Source organism: Trachypithecus francoisi, unplaced genomic scaffold, assembly GCF_009764315.1.
Source record: "Trachypithecus francoisi isolate TF-2019V2 unplaced genomic scaffold, Tfra_2.0 Lachesis_group17, whole genome shotgun sequence".
Classification (NCBI taxonomy): Eukaryota; Metazoa; Chordata; class Mammalia; order Primates; family Cercopithecidae; genus Trachypithecus; species Trachypithecus francoisi.
In genome coordinates, this window is record NW_022681462.1 from 71,007,143 (window position 1) to 71,029,470 (window position 22,328).

Sequence of the window (22,328 nt, forward strand, 5' to 3'; positions counted from 1 at the left end):
ATTGGAAACTTGCGGTGGGTGATAGGAGGACATGGTGATTGCGCTTGCGCAAGACCAGCCCTCCGCGCAAGCGCTGTTCCCTTGCTTCCTGTAGGCAAGCGTGCCGGAGGTGGGGCATCCGGGTCTTTTGGTGGCTGCCTCTGCCCCCGGAGCTCAGCTGATCTGCCTTTCCAGACTAGGAGGTGAGGTTGCCGAAGCATGCACGTTGACAGGCACGGACTCCTGTCCCACGTACATTTTTAGACGGGTGGGGAGGAAATTTGAATTCGTACTGAACATTTTCCCTTTTCTGGCTCACTGCGCAGTTCCGAGCCGCCGCCTCGTGCTATTGACAGCCTGCGGAACCCCACGGAGGCTTGCGGCGGCCTATTGCGTTTCCCCGGGTCCGCCGCTTTCGGTTTTTGGAGTAGCCGGGTGAAGCCAGACCCCGAGCGCGCGAGGCTTCTCGGGTGCATTCCTGACCGCCCGGTGTTGTCACTGAGGCTTTGGCCTCCGGGACCTGGCTGCCCCACCCATCCCCTTTGGAAGAGTCTTGGAGACCTGCAGTTCGGGATGTCTGTGCTGGGTGTTTTGACCTCAGTCTCCCTGACCAGGTGCAGCGCGGGAGGGTAAAGGTGCGATATACCAAGCAGTGGACGAGAAAAAGAGGAGGATGGTTCTCAAGCCCGGCTGGGGTGTTTGATCTTAGTGCTTCAGTTTTCTCATTTATAGAACGGGTAAATGACATATGTGTTGCTGGACATATTTCTTCTGGAATAATGCCTTTTTTGGGGGCAATAATTTATTTTAATTTTCCTTTCACTCCATGATTCATTCTTCCTTATAACAAGCAGTTTTCTTTCGCTTTTTTTTTTGTTTGTATTTTTGTCCTTTAAAAGTATGTTTTCAGGTTTTGCCTCAAAGAAGTTGAGTTTTTCCCCAAAAGAAATGAGTAGTCATACTTTTCTTAGTGGGTATATTCCATAAAGCTTGACTTTCAACATTAAAAAAAAAAAAACTTACAAGTATTTTTTACTCTGTTAGATTTAAGGTGTGAATTTAAAACTTCAGTAATGGAGTTAGCCCACAGTTTATTGCTAAATGAAGAAGCTTTGGCTCAAATCACTGAAGCAAAAAGACCAGTTTTTATCTTTGAATGGTTGCGATTTCTTGATAAAGTCTTGGTTGCTGCCAACAAGGTATGGTATTGCTCTTTTTTCCCAGTTGCATTAATGTAAAGAGATTATGTGGTCATGATTCTTAAGAAAACATAACATTATGTTTTGGAAGGTTTGTGGGTCACTTATGGAACTTGAGAATATTGCACGAATGGGAATTTAGTGGCAAAACTCAAACCTCGTTTAAATCCAGCTCATTGCCTACCTTCTTTATATCTCTACCTGAGCAGTTCATTGTAACTGGAGAAAAACATGGCTACATGATTGTTGTCACTTTAAATTTATCATCGCCCATTGCATGTGATCTCTCTATGCAGCCTGACAATCCCAGTATCTTCACTTATCTCTCTGAGGAGTCAATAATAGGCTTTTTTTTTTTCTTTGTTTTCTTCCTGCATAGTCTCGATTCAGCTTATTTTTTATTGTCTGTGTATTTTATATTCTGTCTTTAAAAGTAGATACAGTCCGGCGTGGTGGCTCACGCCTGTAATCCCAGCACTTTGGGAAGCCGAGGTGGGCAGATCACCTGAGGTCAAGAGTTCCAGACTAGCCTGGCCAACATGGTGAAACCCCGTCTCTACTAAAAATACAAAAATTAGCCAGGCATGGTGGTGGGCGCCTGTAATCCCAGCTACTCGGGAGGCTGAGGCAGGAGAATCACTTCAACCTGAAAGGTGGAGGTTGCAAGGAGCCGAGATCGCGCTATTGCACTGCAGCCCGGATGACAAGAGTGAAAACTCCATCTGAAAAAAAAAAAAAAGTAGATGCTTCCCTCAAATGTCTGATGATCTTTGGCTGCCTGCTCAAATTTAAAAGTGAATAGTAAAAACTTTCTCAGCAGGGCCAGTCTTTTAAACTGGACTTCACTGTAGGCTGGTCTGGTTTGTGACTGTAGTATTTCAGGTTTCTGTAGGCTGGTTATTCCCCAGAAGATACTTTTCTACTCTCAGGTCTGAAGAGTATATGGCTAGCTGGCTATGTTCTTGGAACTGTGGGAGAAGAGTGGAGACTTTAACATTCAGTATGTGTACTTTCGCTGCATATCTCTGTTTTCAGTGCAGTTTTCCCAGACCGCAACTGTGCCTGGGGGCTCCTAGTCTAGACATAACGGTATTTCACTCTTGCCAGAAAATAAGGTTTCAGTCTGCTTCCATAATGGAGAAGAAGAGTCTTACTGCTTCTTAGACTCAACCATTCCCTCTCTCTCAAGGTACAACTTCACTCCCACCTCCAAAAGCACCTAGGGCCTAAAAATACCACGATCTCTTAGGGGGTCCTGTGTAGTAAGTTAGGTCATTTCTTAGCTTTCCCTGTTGGGAACACTTGGTTTCCAAATATTGTGCTGATTCTTTTCCCTATTTTCTTTACCCTTTGGATTTGTGCTTTGTTGTTATTGTTCCTCTTGTTGCCCTTTAGTACGGTTTTAATGGAGTTTCTATAGAAACAGTTAATGCTTGACCTAATGTAAATGAGTTAATAGGTGCAGCACACCAACATGGCACATGTATGCATATGTAACAAACCTGCACTTTATGTACATGTACCCTAGAACTTAAAGTATACTAATAATAGCAACAACAACAAAAAGAAACAGTTAATGCATGGATTCACTTGTAATCTTTAACTAGAAGTTTCTGTTTTCTCTTAAATCCCCTGCAACCGAGGATTTACTTCCACTCCACTAAAACAGCTCTTGTCCAGCCATCAGTGGTCTGGGCAATCAGTGGTCAGTATTCTGTCTTACTTCATCCATCTCCATCTTTTCACCTCGAAACACTTAAAACATCTTTAATTTTGTTGTGAAATTGATAAATACAAGAGTATATAAAACATAGTTATGAAACATAATATGAATATCTATACACCCTCCACCCAAATTAGAAAATAATATTGTTTTCATTGCTTTGCACAGTTTGTGTAAAGTTTTCTTCCTGTTCGTGGCTTCCCAAGACACTGTTAGGTTTTGGTTCCTCTCCCACTTCATTAACTACTACTTGTTCTTTTTTAAGTCTTCCTCAGTTCAGGGCATTTTTAAAAAATCTGTACATATTCCCTCAGTGATATCTAATTGTATGATTTTTACTATCATCTATAAAATAGTGATTCCCAGGATAATGTTTACTGTACTTCTTTCTTACCTAAGTGGCATCCCAGAGTTAACATACCCAAACCAAATTCTTGATTTCTCCTCCCAAACCTGTCCTTTCCCCTATGTTCTCTATCTTAGGAAATGACCATTTCATCCTTCTGGTTGCTCAGGGGGAAAACCATAGAGTCGTTTTTGACTTCCCTCTTTTTCTCAAATTTCACGTCATATTCACCAGCAAATCCTATGGTTTCATCCACAAATAAATCCAGAGTTTACTTGTCTCCATGGTTACCACTATCATCTCTCATCTAGATTATTGCATCTGCTTCCTATTTGCTCATGATGCTTTCCATTTATGGACCTTATAGAGTATTCTTAGAAGTCAGAGTGAGCCTGTTAAAACATTTAGATCACGACCCTCCTCTACTTCAAACTCTTACTCAGAGTAATATACAAAGTTCTTTTACTGAGAGTAACATACAGAGTTCTATAGTGGGGTACAAGAGACTACCTGATCTGGCCCCTTCTATCCTTCTGACTTCATCTCTTACTACTTTCTCTCTCTTACTCCACTCCAGTCAAACTGACCTTCTTGCTGTCTTCAAGGATGCTAAGAATGCTCCAACCTCAAGGCCTTTATGCTTGTTCCTTCGGCCTGGAATGTTCTTCCCCTGGGTATCTGCCTGGCTCACCCCTTCACTTCTTTTCAGAGAGAGGCCTTTTCTAATTAATCCACATAAAATAGTAAGCACCCATACTATTCATTTGTTTGTTTGGTAAACTCTATCCCTCCCCACTAGAATGTAAACTTCATGAGGGCAGGGACTTGTCTATTTTGTTCACTGTTGCTCACTAGTACATGGCATACATTAAGTACATAATAAATATTGTTTGAATAAATGAATGAATTCTAGGTATTGATTATGGGTAGAGCTGGGATTTTTTTTCCTGTTGCCTAGGGCTCTTCAGTTTCTTTTGGTTTCATTTGCTGGCCTGTAACTTTATGAACTGCTGACTTTGCTTTTACATGGGAAACCTGTCTGGGTTATAAGACATCAGTTGTCCATACACCCAATATTTTGCATCCTTTGGCTGCTGGTTTATTTCTCAGTAAGTTGATCTTATAACTTTTTGAATCAGAGTCTTCACTTTTATTGGAGCTAATCTTTTGGCTTTGGAAGAGAATGAAGGAGAATATTTAATGTAGGAAAGAATGGCTCATTTCTTACTGAACTTTTCCTTAACTTGAAAATTCTCACGGTTTATGTTTAATACAATACAGATTTTTAATTATTAGAGTACCTTAAGCGTTAAGTATTTTTTATTTTGATTAAAAGGTAACAAAAAAAATTTTTAATGATGTTCTTTTAAAAATGTTTTTGTAACAGACCGATGTAAAGGAAAAACAGAAAAAACTTGTCGAACAATTAACTGGATTAATAAGTAGTTCACCTGGACCACCTACACGAAAATTGTTAGCTAAAAATCTCGCAGCCCTTTATAGCATTGGAGATACTTTTACAGTTTTTCAGACACTTGATAAATGCAATGACATTATCAGAAATAAAGATGACACTGCAGCCTACTTACCAACAAAATTGTAAGTACTTACTTTAACAGGGGCACTTGAAATTTTATTTTTTCTTTCAAGGAAACTTAGTAGGAGACTATGGACCATAAAAACCCCCAGGTGGGTGGAACTGTGACATGCTGCTAACAATGAGAGCTCTAAGTGGACTGAGTTGTGATGGGAAGAAAATGAGTTAAATTTTAGGCATGCTGATTCTGGAATACAAATGGGAATGTCCAAATGACAGTGTATAATAGATAGTTGGAAATTCTTGTTGGGATTTTAGAGATTTGTTGGGAATGTAGTTTTGGTGAGTAGGCTGAATCCTTTGATATGAGTAAAGTTACCTAGGAGGAGGAGTATATTTGAGAAGAGAAGAGAAGGAGTATATTTGAGAAGAGAAGAAAGAGTATATTTGAGAAGAGAAATTCTTGTTGGGATTTTAGAGATTTGTTGGAAATGTAGTTTTGGTGAGTAGGCTGAATCCTTTGATATGAGTAAAGTTACCTAGGGGGAGGAGTATATTTGAGAAGAGAAGACGGCTAGGGATACAACTCTAGAACGTCAACATTCAAGGGGCCATGGTCAGTGTAATAGCTTACAGAGGAAATAGTGAGATTATTCAAAACCTGGATTCTAATTTTTAGGTCTACTTTTAGGTAGTTACCTACCAGGTAACTACCTAGATACATTGTGATTAGATTTTGTGTTTTGTTTAGGATAGATGTAAACCTCAAAAGCTTTAGAAGAGATTAGACAGTTCTAGTACTTTCTAGTTTATTTTGAAGTTTGAAGCTATGTTCACTGCTATTTAGCAAATACACACATAATTTTATAGTTCTGGTTAAGTAGAATTGATTATACATTCATATGTATTTCCAGTGGATCCATGGGTCCTATTTAGGAAATCTCCAATGTATGCTGGCATGTGATGCCAGTCATTTAAAATTTATTATCAGCCTACAGGGTATCAAAAAGCATGAGATTTGGAGTTGAAGAGGTGAAAGTTGATTCCCTGATTCTACTGTTTATTATGTGTTTGATTGTGAGCTAAATTTAGTTAACCTCTCTTATCTGTAAATTGCTCAGATCACACAGCTTTTATTTATTTTTATTTGTTGGAGTGGGAGTGGCTTGCCTCATGGTAGACCACCTGCCCACTTCCAAGATCCAGCTACACATAGCTATTAGATGATGGGTTCTAGGATTTAGGCACAGGTCTGCCAGACTCCAAAGCATCCACTTTTTTTTTTTTTTTTTTTTTTTGAGACAGAGTCTCGCTCTGTCACCCAGGCTGGAGTGCAGTGGCCAGATTTCGGGACACTGCAAGCTCCACCTCCCGGGTTTACGCCATTCTCCTGCCTCAGCCTCCCGAGTAGCTGGGACTACAGGCGCCCACCACCTCGCCCGGCTAATTTTTTGTATTTTTTAATAGAGACGGGGTTTCACTGTGTTAGCTGGGATGGTCTCGATCTCCTGACCTCGTGATCCGCCCACCTCGGCCTCCCAAAGTGCTAGGATTACAGGCTTGAGCCACTGCGCCTGGCCAAAAGCATCCACTCTTTTTTTTTTTTTTTTGTATTTTTTGGTGGAGACGGGGTTTCACCATGTTCGCCAGGATGGTCTCGATCTCCTGACCTCGTGATCCACCCGTCTCGGCCTCCCAAAGTGCTGAGATTACAAAAAGCATCCACTCTTAACCACCATGTCCTACTTTTGCCTTTAAGCTAAACCCACAGCTATTCACTTACTATTGACCTAAGTGACAGTGGGGTCATTTCTTGCTTCTGAAGAATGTGTTGCTATTAGTTTATTCTTCCGAGTGTTCTGTTAATGTAATTTAGATTAAATTTTACAGGTTTACAAATAGTATAGTATTATTTGTAAATTAAGAGGCAGACACTGTGAGCAATGCAAATGTGTGAGATACATTCGCTGTTTCTGGAGTTTACATTTCCACTGGCAGGACAAGATAGAGACATATAAAATGGTCAAGTTACGACACAGTAAATGATATAATTTTGTCAAAATGAGTGATTGACATTAGTGTTACATATAATGAAAGAAGAGAGGGATTGCTGAGGATTGACATAATTTGGAAAGTCTTCATAGAAGCAAAGCTTAGGGGCTGGGCGCAGTGGCTCACGCCTGTAATCCCAGCACTTTGGGAGGCTGAGGCGGGCAGATCACCTGAGGTCAGGAGTTCGAGATGAGCCTGGCTAATGTGGTGAAACCCCGTCTCTACTAAATATACAAAATGAGCTGGGAATGGTGGCACGCACCTGTAATCCCAGCTACTTGGGAGGCTGAGGAGGGAGAAGGGCTTGAACTTAGGAGGCGGAGGTTGCAGTGAGCCAGGACCATACCACTGCACTCCAGCCTGGGTGACAGAGTGAGACTTTGTCTCCCCCGCCCCAAAAAAGAAAAGCTTGGATTTCTTCCCAAATAACGGGTATGATTTATTATGTACATATGTAGATTCTTTTGTATTTTAACAAGAATACAATTTATAGTATTTAACAAGAATACAGTGTAAATATAGTATTTGTTGCAGTTATGAAGGATAAACAAATTGTTTTCGATAGTTGAAATTAAGGATTATAGCCAAATGTGTCCTAGACAAATGCAGATTGATTTCTGAAAATGAGAAAAGTATAATTGTATCATTAACCTGAACGATGACCAGTGAAACTGTCACTTCTCACAGGGCTGCAGTGGCTTGTGTCGGAGCATTTTATGAAAAAATGGGGAGAATGTTGGGCAGCGCATTTCCAGAAACAGTGAATAATCTATTGAAATCTCTGAAAAGTGCAGAGGTAAGTTTTACAACCAATATTATTTGAATAGTTGCTTGTGGCAAGAGTTAGATGTCAGCTAAAATATGTTTGTTTCTTTTTCTGTCACTGTGGTACTCATATTGCTTAACAAGGAGGTAATTTCAAATTGTTACTTGTCCCTTCTTTTAACATACATCAGGGGGAAGAGAAAGAATGCTTTTCTTTGACAATGAATAGGTTTACGTGTTATTTTTTATTTAGTCCTGTGGTACTTTTGGATTGGCCTTTTTTTCTTCTTTTTTTGGTGCCATAGCTAATGTGTTAATTTTCTGGTTGCTGTAATAAATTACCTTAGACTGGGTGGCTTGAAACAGCAATTTATTGTCTCACAGTTCTGGAAGCTGGAGGTCTGCGATAAAGTGTCAGCAAGGCCATGTTTCCACTGAAGGATCTAGAGAAGAATGCTTCCTTTCGTTCTTACCTTCTAGTGGTTGCTGGAAATCTTTGATCTTCCTTGGCTTATAGATGCATCTCTCCCATCTCTGCCTCCTTTGTCACATAGCCTTTTCCCTGTGCCTGTGTGTTTTGTGTCTAAATTATTTTCCTGTTCAGCGATACCTGTCACTGGACTAGAATTGGATACCTCTTCTGGGAACTATTTGTCTATTCATTCACTAAAAAAGAATTGATAAAATATTATTTGTCAGGCATTAAGCATACAAAGATGGTCCTGACCTCAAAGAACTTACAATCTAGTGGAAGAGATCTAAGTGTGAATAAGCATTGTGATACTCTGTGTGATGAGTACACTGTTAGAAATAACAATAAGCACTATGAGAATATGAATATAAGAGTTTGAGTTAGTCACAAGAAGATGAAGGTTTGCTGTATTTCTGACACTTTTTTTGAATGTGTTGGTTGTTTTCTGCTTCCTCTTTTGTATGGTTTATATATTTTTTTCTTAACTATTTTATACTTAATATTTTATATTCTGAAAATATTTTATATTCTGAAAGTTTGGATCGTTGAGCTGTATTGAAGCTTTTGAGTCTGTCTTCATGTTCTCAGTATATTGTATGTACTTCAGTAAGTCATAGAAACTTTGGAATATATTTACTTATCACCTAATTTTTAAGAAAGATATTATTTAATGGAATATTCTTACTTTCCCGGATACTTAATTTTATTGTACTTTTCATTATTTACTGTTTATAATTTGGAGATAAGACCATTAGACCCAAAGAACTTTTGTCTTGGTATGTTCTTGTTTAAATATGGAATTTACTTTACAAAATCTTTTTTTTTTTTTTTCCTATACATGTCTAGTCTCAAGGGCGAAGTGAAATCTTAATGAGTCTGCAGAAAGTTCTAAGTGGCCTGGGTGGTGCAGCAGCTTCCTCTCATCGTGATATTTATAAGAATGCCAGATCTCTCTTGACTGATAGGTCAATGGCTGTTCGATGTGCAGTGGCCAAGGTTAGTACTTGACCAATTTAGAATGCTGCTCCTTATCCTTCTTGCTCTTAAACAATGATTTTTTTCTTTTAAAATTTTAAATTATGTTTTGTGTTCCAATAGATTAGTTTAATTTTCTAGAATTATATATAATAGTATCACATCCTGAGATATACTTTTGTGCGTATGTATATTCTGGCTTCTTTCGCTTAGTATAATTATTTTGAAATTCATTTATGTTGTATATGTATCCATAGTTCATTCCTTTTTATTGCTGAGTAGTATTTCCTTGTATGGATATGTCACATTGGTTTGTTCACTCACCTGTTACAAACATTTGAGTTGCTTCCAGTTTTGATTATTACAAAAAAAGCTTCTGTGAACATCTGTATATGAGTTTTTGCATGAACATATGCTTTCATTTCTCTTCGGCAAATACCTAGGGATGGAATAGCTGGTTCATAGGGCAGATTTAGTTTAACGTTCAGATAACTACAAGTTTTCCAAAGTACTTGTGCCATTTTACATCTCTACTAGCAGTGTATGAAAATTTCACTTCCTCCATGTCATCACCATTGTTTGTTACTGACAGTCTTTTTAATTTAAGCCATTCTAATGGATACATATCTCATTGTATCTCATATCTCAATGGTATCTCATTGTGGCTTTAATTTGCATTTCCCTAATGATGAATGATAAGCATATCTTCAGGTGCTTATTTGCCATCCGTATCTTCTTTGAAGAAGGATGTGCTCAATCTTTTGTCCATTGTTTTATAGGGTTGTTTTGTAATTACTGACTTTTGAGAGTGTTTTATAGGTTCTTTACATATTCCTTTATCAGATATGTGATTTACAAATATTTTCCCAATCGGTGGCCTGTCTCTTTATTCTCTAAATAGTGCCTTGTAAGGAAAAGAGGTTTGAATTTCATCCAATGTATCTGTTTTTCTTATATGAATTGTGCTTTTGGTGTTGTATCTAAGGAAACATTTTGTAAACCAGGGTTTGTCCTGTGTTTCCTTCTAGAGGTTTTATAGTTTTATACTTAGATATATGATCCATTTTGAGTTAATTTTTGTATATGGTGCAAGGTTGGAATCACATTTTTTTGTTTTTTGTTTTCAATATGGATATCCATTTCTTCCAGTGCCATTTCGAAAAGCCTGTCTTTTCTTCGCTAAACTCCCTTTGCTCCCTTTGTGGAAAATTAGTTGTGTGTATATGTATAGGTATAATTTTGGACTCTATTCTGTTTTATTGATCCATTTGTCTATCTTGATGCCAACAACACTTTTCTTCATGACAGTACCTTTATAGTAAGTCTTGAAATCAGGTGCTGTTAGTCCTCCAACTTTGTTCTTTTTCAAAATTGTTTTGCCTAGTCTAGGTTTGTCAATGTCTACAAAAAGACCATGCTGGGATTTTGATTCAGGTTGCATTGAATTTGGAGAGAATTGCCAATATCCTAACAATATTAAGTCTTCCACCCTATGAACATACGTGATATATCTCTCCATTTATTTTGGTCTTTAATTTCTCTTAGCAAAACATCTTGTAATGTTAAATGTGCAGATCTTGACAGAATACAAATAAGACAGGGAAAATATGAATAAAATCATGAATTACATCAGTGTCAACATCTAGGCTGGCGTGGTGGCTCACACCTGTAATCCCAGCGCTTTGGGAGGCCGAGACGGAAGGATCACCTGAGATCAGGAGTTCAAGACCAGCCTGGCCAACATGGCAAAACCCCATCTCTACTAAAAATGCAAAAATTAGCCAGGCGTGGTGGCATGTGCCTGTCAAATCATTTTTCAGCATCTGTTGAGATAATGATTTGTTTTTTCTTTTTTAGTTTGCTACTGTGGTGAATAACATTGATTAGTTTTACAATTTTAACCAATATTGCATTCTTTTTTTTTTTTTTGAGACAGAATATCCCTCTGTCGCCCAGGTTGGTGTGCATTCTTCTGCCTCAGCCTTCCGAGTAGCTGGGACTACAGGCGCACGCCACCACACCCGGCTAACTTTTTTTGTATTTTTGGTGGAGACAGGGTTTCACCATATTGGCCAGGCTGATCTCGAACTCCTGACCTTGTGATCTGCCCTTCTCGGCCTCCCAAAGTGCTGGGATTACAGGCGTGAGCCACCGCACCCGGCCCAATATTGCATTCTTAAGATAAATCTCACTTGGTCATGATATATTATCCTTATTATATATTATTGTATTAGAGTTGCTAGAAGTTTGTTTAGAAATGTGTATCTGTGTTCATGAGGGATATGGGTATGTAGTTTCTTTTTCTTTTTTTTTTTTTTTTTTTTTTTTTGCATTGAAATATATTATTTTATTATTTTCATAAAGTTATGAGAAATATAGACTCTGAGATGAAGGTGACCTCATATTTCACATAGGCAGGTATCCTGATCAGTGATATTATCCATAGACCTTCCAAAAATATGTCACCAGCAATTTTCTCAGTTTCTTAGATAGATTATTTTAAAGGACTTACTTAGGATAGTAACTGTTTGCCCTTCCTAGTTTCCAAAATGCTAGGAAGGAAAGAGAAGAAAACTAATACATACTGGGCGCTTACTATGTGCCAGACATTATACTGGTGCTCTTATATATCTACTTCTGCCCTATTTTACAAAAAATACTTACTGTTTTCATTTCATTTTAATACAGACATATTGTAAAGCACGTGAGCCCCCACAGGAAGTCTGTTGCTCTTAGAATATTTCCAACTAGATTCTTTCTTCTAGTTCTCTGTTCCCCACATCTCTCACTGCCCTGGTGAGTGTATCTAAGCAGTGTTTATTTAAGTGTGTATTTTTTTTTTTTTTTTTTTTATACTTTAAGTTCTAGGGTACATGTGCATAACGTTTATCATGTATAACTCCCCAAAGCAATCCCTCCCTCCTCCCCCCTCCCCATGATAGGCCCCAGTGTGTGATGTTCCCCTTCCCGAGTCCAAGTGATCTCATTGTTCAGTTCCCACCTATGAGTGAGAACATGCGGTGTTTGGTTTTCTCTTCTTGTGATAGTTTGCTCAGAATGATGGTTTCCAGCTGCATCCATGTCCCTACAAAGGACGCAAACTCATCCTTTTTGATGGCTGCATAGTATTCCATGGTGTATATGTGCCACATTTTCTTAATCCAGTCTGTCACAGATGGACATTTGGGTTGATTCCAAGTCTTTGCTATTGTGAATAGTGCCGCAATAAACATACGTGTGCATGTGTCTTTGTAGTAGAGTAATTATAATCCTTTGGGTATATACCCAGTAGTGGGATGGCTGGGTCATATGGTACATCTAGTTCTAGATCCTTGAGGAATCGTCATACTGTTTTCCATAATGGTGAACTAGTTTACAATCCCACCAACAGTGTAAAAGTGTTCCTATTTCTCCACATCCTCTCCAACATCTATTGTTTCCTGACTTCTTAATGATTGCCATTCTAACTGGTGTGAGATGGTATCTCATTGTGGTTTTGATTTGCATTTCTCTGATGGCGAGTGATGACGAGCATTTTTTCATGTGTCTGTTGGCTGTATGGATGTCTTCTTTTGAGAAATGTCTGTTCATATCCTTCCCCACTTTTTGATGGGGTTGTTTGTTTTTTTCTTGTATATTTGTTTGAGTTCTTTGTAGATTCTGGATATTAGCCCTTTGTCAGATGAGTAGGTTGCAAAAATTTTCTCCCATTCTGTAGGTTGCCTGTTCACTCTGATGGTAGTTTCTTTTGCTGTGCAAAAGCTCTTTAGTTTAATGAGATCCCATTTGTCAATTTTGGCTTTTGCTGCCGTTGCTTTTGGTGTTTTAGACATGAAGTCCTTGCCCATGCCTATGTCCTGAATGGTACTACCTAGATTTTCTTCTAGGGTTTTTATGGTATTAGGTCTAACATTTAAGTCTCTAATCCATCTTGAATTAATTTTCGTATAAGGGGTAAGGAAAGGATCCAGTTTCAGCTTTCTACTTGTGGCTAGCCAATTTTCCCAGCACCATTTATTAAATAGGGAATCCTTTCCCCATTCTTGTTTTTGTCAGGTTTGTCAAAGATCAGATGGCTGTATATGTGTGGTATTATTTCTGAGGACTCTGTTCTGTTCCACTGGTCTATTTCTCTGTTGTGGTACCAGTACCATGCTGTTTTGGTTACTGTAGCCTTGTAGTATAGTTTGAAGTCAGGTAGCGTGACGCCTCCAGCTTTGTCCTTTTGACCTAGGATTGTCTTGGCAATGCGGGCTCTTTTTTGGTTCCATATGAACTTTAAGCAGTTTTTTTTCCAATTCTGTGAAGAAAGTCATTGGTAGCTTGATGGGGATGGCATTGAATCTATAAATAACCTTGGGCAGTATGGCCATTTTCACGATTGATTCTTCCTATCCATGAGCATGGTATGTTCTTCCATTTGTTTGTGTCCTCCTTGATTTCACTGAGCAGTGTTTGTAGTTCTCCTTGAAGAGGTCCTTTACATCCCTTGTAAGCTGGATTCCTAGGTATTTTATTCTCTTTGAAGCAATTGTGAATGGAAGTTCATTCCTGATTTGGCTCTCTGCTTCTCTGTTACTGGTGTATAAGAATGCTTGGATTTTTGCACATTAATTTTGTATCCTGAGACTTTGCTGAAGTTGCTTATCAGCTTAAGGAGATTTTGGGCTGAGACGATGGGGTTTTCTAAATATACAATCATGTCATCTGCAAACAGGGACAATTTGACTTCTTCTTTTCCTAACTGGATACCCTTGATTTCTTTCTCTTGCCTGATTGCCCTAGCCAGAACTTCCAACACTATGTTGAATAGGAGTGGTGAGAGAGGGCATCCCTGTCTTGTGCCAGTTTTCAAAGGGAATTTTTCAGTTTTTGCCCATTCAGTATGATATTAGCTGTGGGTTTGTCATAAATAGCTCTTATTATTTTGAGGTACGTTCCATCAATACCGAATTTATTGAGCGTTTTTAGCATAAAGGGCTGTTGAATTTTGTCAAAAGCCTTTTCTGCATCTATTGAGATAATCATGTGGTTCTTGTCTTTGGTTCTGTTTATATGCTGGATTACGTTTATTGATTTGCGAATGTTGAACCAGCCTTGCATCCCAGGGATGAAGCCCACTTGATCATGGTGGATAAGCTTTTTGATGTGTGTGCTGAATCCGGTTTGCCAGTATTTTATTGAGAATTTTTGCATCGATGTTCATCAGGGATATTGGTCTAAAATTCTCTTTTTTTTTGTGTCTCTGCCAGGCTTTGGTATCAGGATGATGTTGGCCTCATAAAATGAGTTAGGGAGGATTCCCTCTTTTTCTATTGATTGGAATAGTTTCAGAAGGAATGGTACCAGCTCCTCCTTGTACCTCTGGTAGAATTCAGCTGTGAATCCATCTGGTCCTGGACTTTTTTTGGTGGGTAGGCTATTAATTGTTGCCTCAATTTCAGAGCCTGTTATTGGTCTATTCAGGGATTCAACTTCTTCCTGGTTCAGTCTTGGGAGAGTGTAAGTGTCCAGGAAATTATCCATTTCTTCTAGATTTTCTAGTCGATTTGCGTAGAGGCATTTATAGTATTCTCTGATAGTTGTTTGTATTTCTGTGGGGTTGGTGGTGATATCCCCTTTATCATTTTATTGCGACTATTTGATTCCTCTCTCTTTTCTTCTTTATTAGTCTTGCTAGCGGTCTGTCAATTTTGTTGGTCTTTTCAAAAAACCAACTCCTGGATTCATTGATTTTTTGGAGGGTTTTTTGTGACTCTATCTCCTTCAGTTCTGCTCTGATCTTAGTTATTTCTTGCCTTCTGCTAGCTTTTGAATGTGTTTGCTCTTGCCTCTCTAGTTCTTTTAATTGTGATGTTAAAGTGTCAATTTTAGATCTTTCCTGCTTTCTCTTGTGGGCATTTAGTGCTATAAATTTCCCTCTACACACTGCTTTAAATGTGTCCCAGAGATTCTGGTATGTTGTATCTTTGTTCTCATTGGTTTCAAAGAACATCTTTATTTCTGCTTTCATTTCGTTATGTACCCAGTAGTCATTCAGGAGCAGGTTATTCAGTTTCCATGTAGTTGAGCGGTTTTGATTGAGTTTCTTAGTCCTGAGTTCTAGTTTGATTGCACTGTGGTCTGAGAGACAGTTTGTTATAATTTCTGTTCTTGTACATTTGCTGAGGAGTGCTTTACTTCCAATTATGTGGTCAATTTTGGAATAAGTGCGATGTGGTGCTGAGAAGAATGTATATTCTGTTGATTTGGGGTGGAGAGTTCTATAGATGTCTATTAGGTCCGCTTGGTGCAGAGATGAGTTCAATTCCTGGATATCCTTGTTAACTTTCTGTCTTGTTGATCTGTCTAATGTTGACAGTGGAGTGTTGAAATCTCCCATTATTATTGTATGGGAGTCTAAGTCTCTTTGTAGGTCTCTAAGGACTTGCTTTATGAATCTGGGTGCTCCTGTATTGGGTGCATAGATATTTAGGAGAGTTAGCTCTTCCTGTTGAATTGATCCCTTTACCATTATGTAATGGCCTTCTTTGTCTCTTTTGATCTTTGATGGTTTAAAGTCTGTTTTATCAGAGACTAGGATTGCAACCCCTGCTTTTTTTGTTCTCCATTTGCTTGGTAGATCTTTCTCCATCCCTTTATTTTGAGCCTATGTATGTCTCTGCATGTGAGATGGGTCTCCTGAATACAGCAGACTGATGGGTCTTGACTCTTTATCCAGTTTGCCAGTCTGTGTCTTTTCATTGGAGCATTTAGTCCATTTACATTTAAGGTTAATATTGTTATGTGTGAACTTGATCCTGTCATTATGATATTAACTGGTTATTTTGCTCATTAGTTGATGCAGTTTCTTCCTAGCCTCGATGGTCTTTACATTTTGGCATGTTTTTGCAATGGCTGGTACCGGTTGTTCCTTTCCATGTTTAGGGCTTCCTTCAGGGTCTCTTGTAAGGCAGGCCTGGTGGTGACAAAATCTCTAAGCATTTGCTTATCTGTAAAGGATTTTATTTCTCCTTCACTGATGAAGCTTAGTTTGGCTGGATATGAAATTCTGGGTTGAAAATTCTTTTCTTTAAGAACGTTGAATATTGGCCCCCACTCTCTTCTGGCTTGTAGAGTTTCTGCCGAGAGATCTGCTGTTAGTCTGATGGGCTTCCCTTTGTGGGTAACCCGACCTTTCTCTCTGGCTGCCCTTAAGATTTTTTCCTTCATTTCAACTTTGGTGAATCTGGCAATTATGTGTCTTGGAGTTGCTCTTCTGGAGGAGTATCTTTGTGGCGTTCTCTGTATTTCCTGAATTTGAATGTTGGCCTGCCCTACTAGGTTGGGGAAGTTCTCCTGGATGATATCCTGAAGAGTGTTTCCAAGGTTTCCATTTTCCCCTCACTTTCAGGCACCCCAATCAGACGTAGATTTGGTCTTTTTACATAATCCCATACTTCTTGCAGGCTTTGTTCATTTCTTTTTCTTCTTTTTTCTTTTGGTTTCTCTTCTCGCTTCATTTCATTCATTTGATCCTCAATCGCTGATACTCTTTCTTCCAGTTGATCGAGTCGGTTACTGAAGCTTGTGCATTTGTCACGTATTTCTCGTGTCATGGTTTTCATCTCTGTCATTTCGTTTGTGATCTTCTCTGCATTAATTAGTCTAGCTGTCAATTCTTCCACTTTTTTTCAAGATTTTTAGTTTCTTTGCGCTGGGTACGTAATTCCTCCTTTAGCTCTGAGAAGTTTGATGGACTGAAGCCTTCTTCTCTCATCTCGTCAAAGTCATTCTCTGACCAGCTTTGATCCGTTGCTGGCGATGGGCTGCGCTCCTTTGCAGGGGGAGATGCGCTCTTATTTTTTGAATTTCCAGCTTTTCTGCCCTGCTTTTTCCCCATCTTTGTGGTTTTATCTGTCTCTGGTCTTTGATGATGGTGACGTACTGATGGGGTTTGGTATAGGTGTCCTTCCTGTTTGATAGTTTTCCGTCTGACAGTCAGAAGGACTGTCTGTTGGTCTGTTGGAGATTGCTTGAGGTCCACTCCAGACCCTGTTTGCCTGGGTATCAGCAGCAGAGGTTGCCAAAGATAGAATATTGCTGAGCAGCGAGTGTACCTGTCTGATTCTTACTTTGGAAGTTTCCTCTCAGGGATGACTCCACCCTGTGAGGTGTGGGGTGTCAGACTGCCCCTAGTGGGGGATGTCTCCCAGTTAGGCTACTCAGGGGTCAGGGACCCACCTGAGCAGGCAGTCTGTCCGTTCTCGGATCTCAACCTCCGCGTTGGGAGATCCACGGCTCTCCCCAAAGCTGTCAGACAGAGTCGTTCGCCTCTGCACCGCCCCCACTGCTTTCCCTATTGGACCTCAGCTGTGGGCTGTCCCCAGAGGTGGAGTCTACAGAGACAGGCAGGTTTCCTTGAGCTGCTGTGAGCTCCACCCAGTTCGAGCTTCCCAGCGGCTTTGTTTACCTACTTAAGCCTCAGCAATGGCGGGCGCCCCTCCCCCAGCCTCGCTGCTGCCTTGCGTATAGATCGCTGCAGACGGCTGTGTTAGCAGTGAGGGAGGCTCCGTGGGCGTGGGACCCTCCCGGCCAGGTGTGGGATATATTCTCCTGGTGTGCCTGTTTCCTTAAAGCGCAGTATTGGGGTGGGAGTTACGCGATTTTCCAGGTGTTATGTGTCTCAGTTCCCTGGCTAGGAAAACGGATTTCCTTTCCCCTTGCGCTTCCAGGTGAGGCGATGCCTCGCCCTGCTTCAGCTCACGCTGGTCAGGCTGCAGCAGCTGACCAGCACCGATTGTCCGGCACTCCCTAGTGAGATGACCCCAGTACCTCAGTTGAAAATGCAGAAATCACCGGTCTTCTGTGTTACTCGCGCTGGGAGTTGGAGACTGGAGCTGTTCCTATTCGGCCATCTTGCTCCGCCCCCTCAAGTGTGTCTGTAGTTTCTTTTTCATGTAGTGTCTTTGTTAGGTTTCAGCATCAGGGTGATACTAGCATTATAGGATTAGTTGGAAAGTTCCCTTCGATATTCTGGAAGAGTTTGTATAGAATTGGTATTGTTTCTTACCTGAACATTTTGTTGAATTCACTGGTGTAGCCATCTCCTAGAGGTTTTTTTGACGGAAAGATTTTGAAGTACAGAATCAAAATTTAACACAGATATTGGGCTATTCAGGTTATCTGTTTCTTGAGTGAATTGTCTATTTCCTCTAAGTTGTCAACTTTATTGGCATAAAGTTGTTCACATATTCTCTTTAACTTTTAAAACATGTTGGATCTGTAGTGATTTGACCTCTCTCATTTCTAATTTTGGTAATTTGTATTTTTACTGTTTTGTTTTTCCTGATCAGCCTGACTAGAGATTTATCAAATTTATTAGTCTTCTTAAAGAAGCAGCTTTGGTTTCATTTCTATTATTTTTTAGTTTCCTAGTCATTAATTCCTTTATTGTTTCCTTTTTCAGCTTACTTTGTGTTGAATTTGCTCTCTTTCATCTAGTTTTTTTTTTTTTTTTGAGACGGAGTCTCGCTCTGTGGCCCAGGCTGGAGTGCAGTGGCCGGATCTCAGCTCACTGCAAGCTCCGCCTTCCGGGTTCCCGCCATTCTCCTGCCTCAGCCTCCCGAGTAGCTGGGACTACAGGCGCCCGCCACCTCGCCCGGCTAGTTTTTTGTATTTTTTTAGTAGAGACGGAGTTTCACCGGGTTAGCCAGGATGGTCTCGATCTCCTGACCTCGTGATTCGCCCGCCTCGGCCTCCCAAAGTGCTGGGATTATAGGCTTGAGCCACCGCGCCCGGCCTCATCTAGTTTTTTAAGGGTGAAGCTGAAATTATTGATTTGAGACCCTTCTTCTTTTCTAATGTGGTAGTTTAGTGTTACATGTTTCTTCGTTACTGGAAACTCTCTCAAAGCAATAGGCTGGGACAATTGTAGGGTTCATCTTGTTTTTTCCTCATCTCTTAAGGGTACCTGAAGATGCTTCATTGCCTGAGGTCCAGTGTCTTGAAAACTTGTTTCATTTATTTTGTCAAGTGTTTTGGTTATCTCAAGAGAGGCGGTGAGTCTGGTTCTTGCTATTCCATCTCTGGAAGCAGATGTTGTAGGATGTTATTTACTTTTTTGTTTTTAATTCCAGTGTCTACTAGAACTACAGAATGAAGCTGTATTTATGTGGACTGCTGAACTAGAAAATATAGCCACTCTCTGCTTTAAGGCTTTGGAAAACTCAAATTATGGGGTACGAGTGGCAGTGTCTAAACTTTTAGGAACAGTCATGGCCACGGCATTAATGCCAAAACAGGCAACAGGTATTGTGTTTGCCCTTGATTTAGACTATAACAGACCTATTTAGTTATTACATATAGGCAGGTCACTGTAATGGATTTAAATTTTTAGGTATCTTTGTCTACTTTTTCATAAAATGAAAGAACCTGGCTGGGCGTGGTGGCTCACACCTGTAATCCCAGCACTTTTGGGAGGCCAAGACGGTTGGATCACGAGGTCAGGAGTTCAAGACTAGCCTGGCCAAGATGCTGAAACCCCGTCTCTACTAAAAATACAAAAATTGGCCAGGCGCAGTGGCTCACGCCTGTAATCCCAGCACTTTGGGAGGCCGAGGCGGGTGGATCACAAGGTCAGGCGATCAAGACCATCCTGGCTAACTCGTGAAACCCCATCTCTACTAAAAATACAAAAAATTAGCCGGGCGAGGTGGCGGGCGTCTGTAGTCCCAGCTACTCGGGAGGCTGAGGCAGGAAAATGACATGAACCCAGGAAGCGGAGCTTGCAGTGAGCCGAGATTGCACCACTGCACTCCAACCTGGGCGACAGAGCGAGACTCCGTCTCAAAAAAAAAAAAAAAAAAAAAAAAAAACAAAAATTAGCTGGGCATGGTGGTACGCGCCTGTAATCCCAGCTACTCAGGAGGCTGAGGCAGGAGAATGGCATGAACCCGGGTAGCAGAGGTTGCAGTGAGCCGAGGTCGCGCCACTGCACTCCAGCCTGGGTGACAGAGCAAGACTCCATCTCAAAAAATTTAAAAAAAAAAAACAACAAAAAACCCAAATGGCATTTTCCTTGATATAGTCACATTTTTTGTGATGATAATGTACAGGATATCTAGCAATTATGCTGGACATATAAGCATACAAGATTTATGAAATGATTTTGGATAATGTATAAAGTACTGGAATCTGGTACTTTATTTGCTATTTATTTTCAGTCTCTGATGAGTAGATCCCCATTTGTACCACAGTATTAATTTTTAATTTTTCCTGTTTATCATTATAAACAGAATCAGAGGCAGCACTGAGTTTTCAAATTACTCTTGCTTTGCTTCACAGTTCCATAGAGATATCTCAGGGGTGCCTGTGAGCAGATGCTGAGTTAACTTTGCCCCAGTCTTGTCCTCACCTCTACCCCACCTCTGTATCGTAGAAACAGAACCAGATGTTTTAGGTTCAAGTCCTGTCTCTTGTATTTATTAACTGTGAAACCCTATCTCACTTCTCTGAGCTTTGATTTCTTCATCTTTAATGATAATTATTTCAGTAGATTATGATGATGATGTAATGTTTTAAAGTGCTGACTATGTGCCGGGCACTGAATTACGTGTATTACAAAATTTATTCCTCCTAAAAGCCCTGTGAATTATATGTACTGTTGTTATTACTGTTTTATAGATGAGGAAATTGAGACTTAGAGAGATTCTGTAACTAATTTTCTAAAAACTGTTCTGTGTCGGAAATGAAATTCATATCCCGGGCAGCCAAATACCAAAGCTTGCATTCTTAGCCATGAGCTTTATACCTCCTCTACAGAAGTTTTGTGAGGATTGCATTTGCTACTCTATGTGGAAGGACTTCATAAAATGTGAAACTCTATTCCAGGGATGCTGATTCAGTTGCATTCCCAGTAACATTTTCATCTATTGGTAACTGCTGTGTAGAAAGCACTGTGATGAGAAAAGTTTTTTGTGTCCACCTCAGGCAGGAATGAGAACTGAGATCAGTTAGTAGTATTTGCTGTGGGTACGCTTTGTCCTTATTGTGTTACACATAGTGTTGTCATTATTATTAGACTGTTTTGCATAGATTTATTGAATTGCTTTTATTTCTAGCTCTTTCCATTTTTCTGAGCATTTTTTGCTTTGGAATTGAATTCAGGTTTACAAGTACATTGAAAGTTTTAAGAAAAAAATTATAAGGAAACTAAACCACTTCCCCATTGTAGTAACATATCCTTAAAAATAATTACTTGAATTATTAAGCTAGAGTGCCGCAGAAATATATTTGCTCATACTTTTATTTTTCTTCCTGAAAGTAATGCGTCAGAATGTGAAGCGAGCAACGTTTGATGAAGTCTTAGAACTCATGGCCACAGGATTTCTGCGTGGAGGGTCAGGTTTCTTAAAGAGCGGTGGAGAAATGTTAAAAGTTGGAGGGTCCGTTAATCGTGAAGTGAGAGTTGGAGTTACGCAGGTTTGTAACATATATGTGTAAAATAATTTTGGCTGGGCGTGGTGGCTCATGCCTGTAATCCCAGCACTTTGGGAGGCTAAGGTGGGCGATAGCCTGAGGTCAGGAGTTTGAGACCAGCCTGACTAACATGATGAAACCCCGTCTCTACTAAAAATACCAAAAAATTAGCCAGACGTGGTGGCGCACACCTGTAGTCCCAGCTTCTCAGGAGGCTGAGGTAGGAGGATCACTTCAACCAGGGAGGTGGAGGTTGCACTGAGCCAAGATCATGCTACTGCACTCTAGCCTGGGTGACAGAGGGAGACTCCGTCTCAAAAAAAAAAAGATTTTGTTCATATCACTTATGAAACTTCATGGAAGACTCTTATGAAGTAACAGCTAATGGAGAGATGTTTAATATTGTCTGGTTTCTTTCGAAATGTTTCTTTTACCAAATGAATGAGTTACATTCAAATTCCAAATTACATGCTTATATGGAAATTCAGTAGATATTTAATGATACATAAATAAACCTGTGTCTACTATATTTGTGTAAATATCTTTAAATAAAGTTCCTATGTTTTGCTTAACAGAAAATCAGATATAAAATAACTCAGTTTTCATTGAAACTGTATTCAGGTAGCTTGAGCATCTAGATTTTAATATTCTCCAACAACCCTGTACCTAAAAATATTGGTTAATGCTTTGATTGGATTTTCTATCAGTGTTTAATCACCAATGTAATTATAAGATTATATCTGACTTGGAATTATAATTTCAAATAGCAACACCAGATATGAAGTTATGGTTAATGATCTAATAATACTTAACACCTAGTA

The 22,328-nt window shown here is 39.8% G+C and overlaps 1 protein-coding gene across 9 annotated transcripts in view; it reads left to right on the top strand.

The window, feature by feature from the left end:
- Nucleotides 1-83: 83 nt before the first annotated feature.
- Nucleotides 84-22,328, top strand: part of HEATR5B (HEAT repeat containing 5B) — a 118,523-nt gene continuing 96,278 nt past the window's right edge. For 4 of the 9 annotated variants that reach the window (XR_004428394.1, XM_033176033.1, XM_033176034.1 and 1 more), the window contains exons 1-7: nucleotides 95-182; nucleotides 1,024-1,178; nucleotides 4,635-4,846; nucleotides 7,524-7,632; nucleotides 8,920-9,069; nucleotides 19,167-19,338; nucleotides 21,353-21,510. Coding sequence is in view for 8 of the 9 variants with exons in the window: in XM_033176033.1 (XP_033031924.1) it covers nucleotides 1,053-1,178; nucleotides 4,635-4,846; nucleotides 7,524-7,632; nucleotides 8,920-9,069; nucleotides 19,167-19,338; nucleotides 21,353-21,510 (927 nt within the window). In the remaining variant the exon portion in view is untranslated. The other 5 variants (XM_033176031.1, XM_033176027.1, XM_033176029.1 and 2 more) reach the window with 5 other exon arrangements.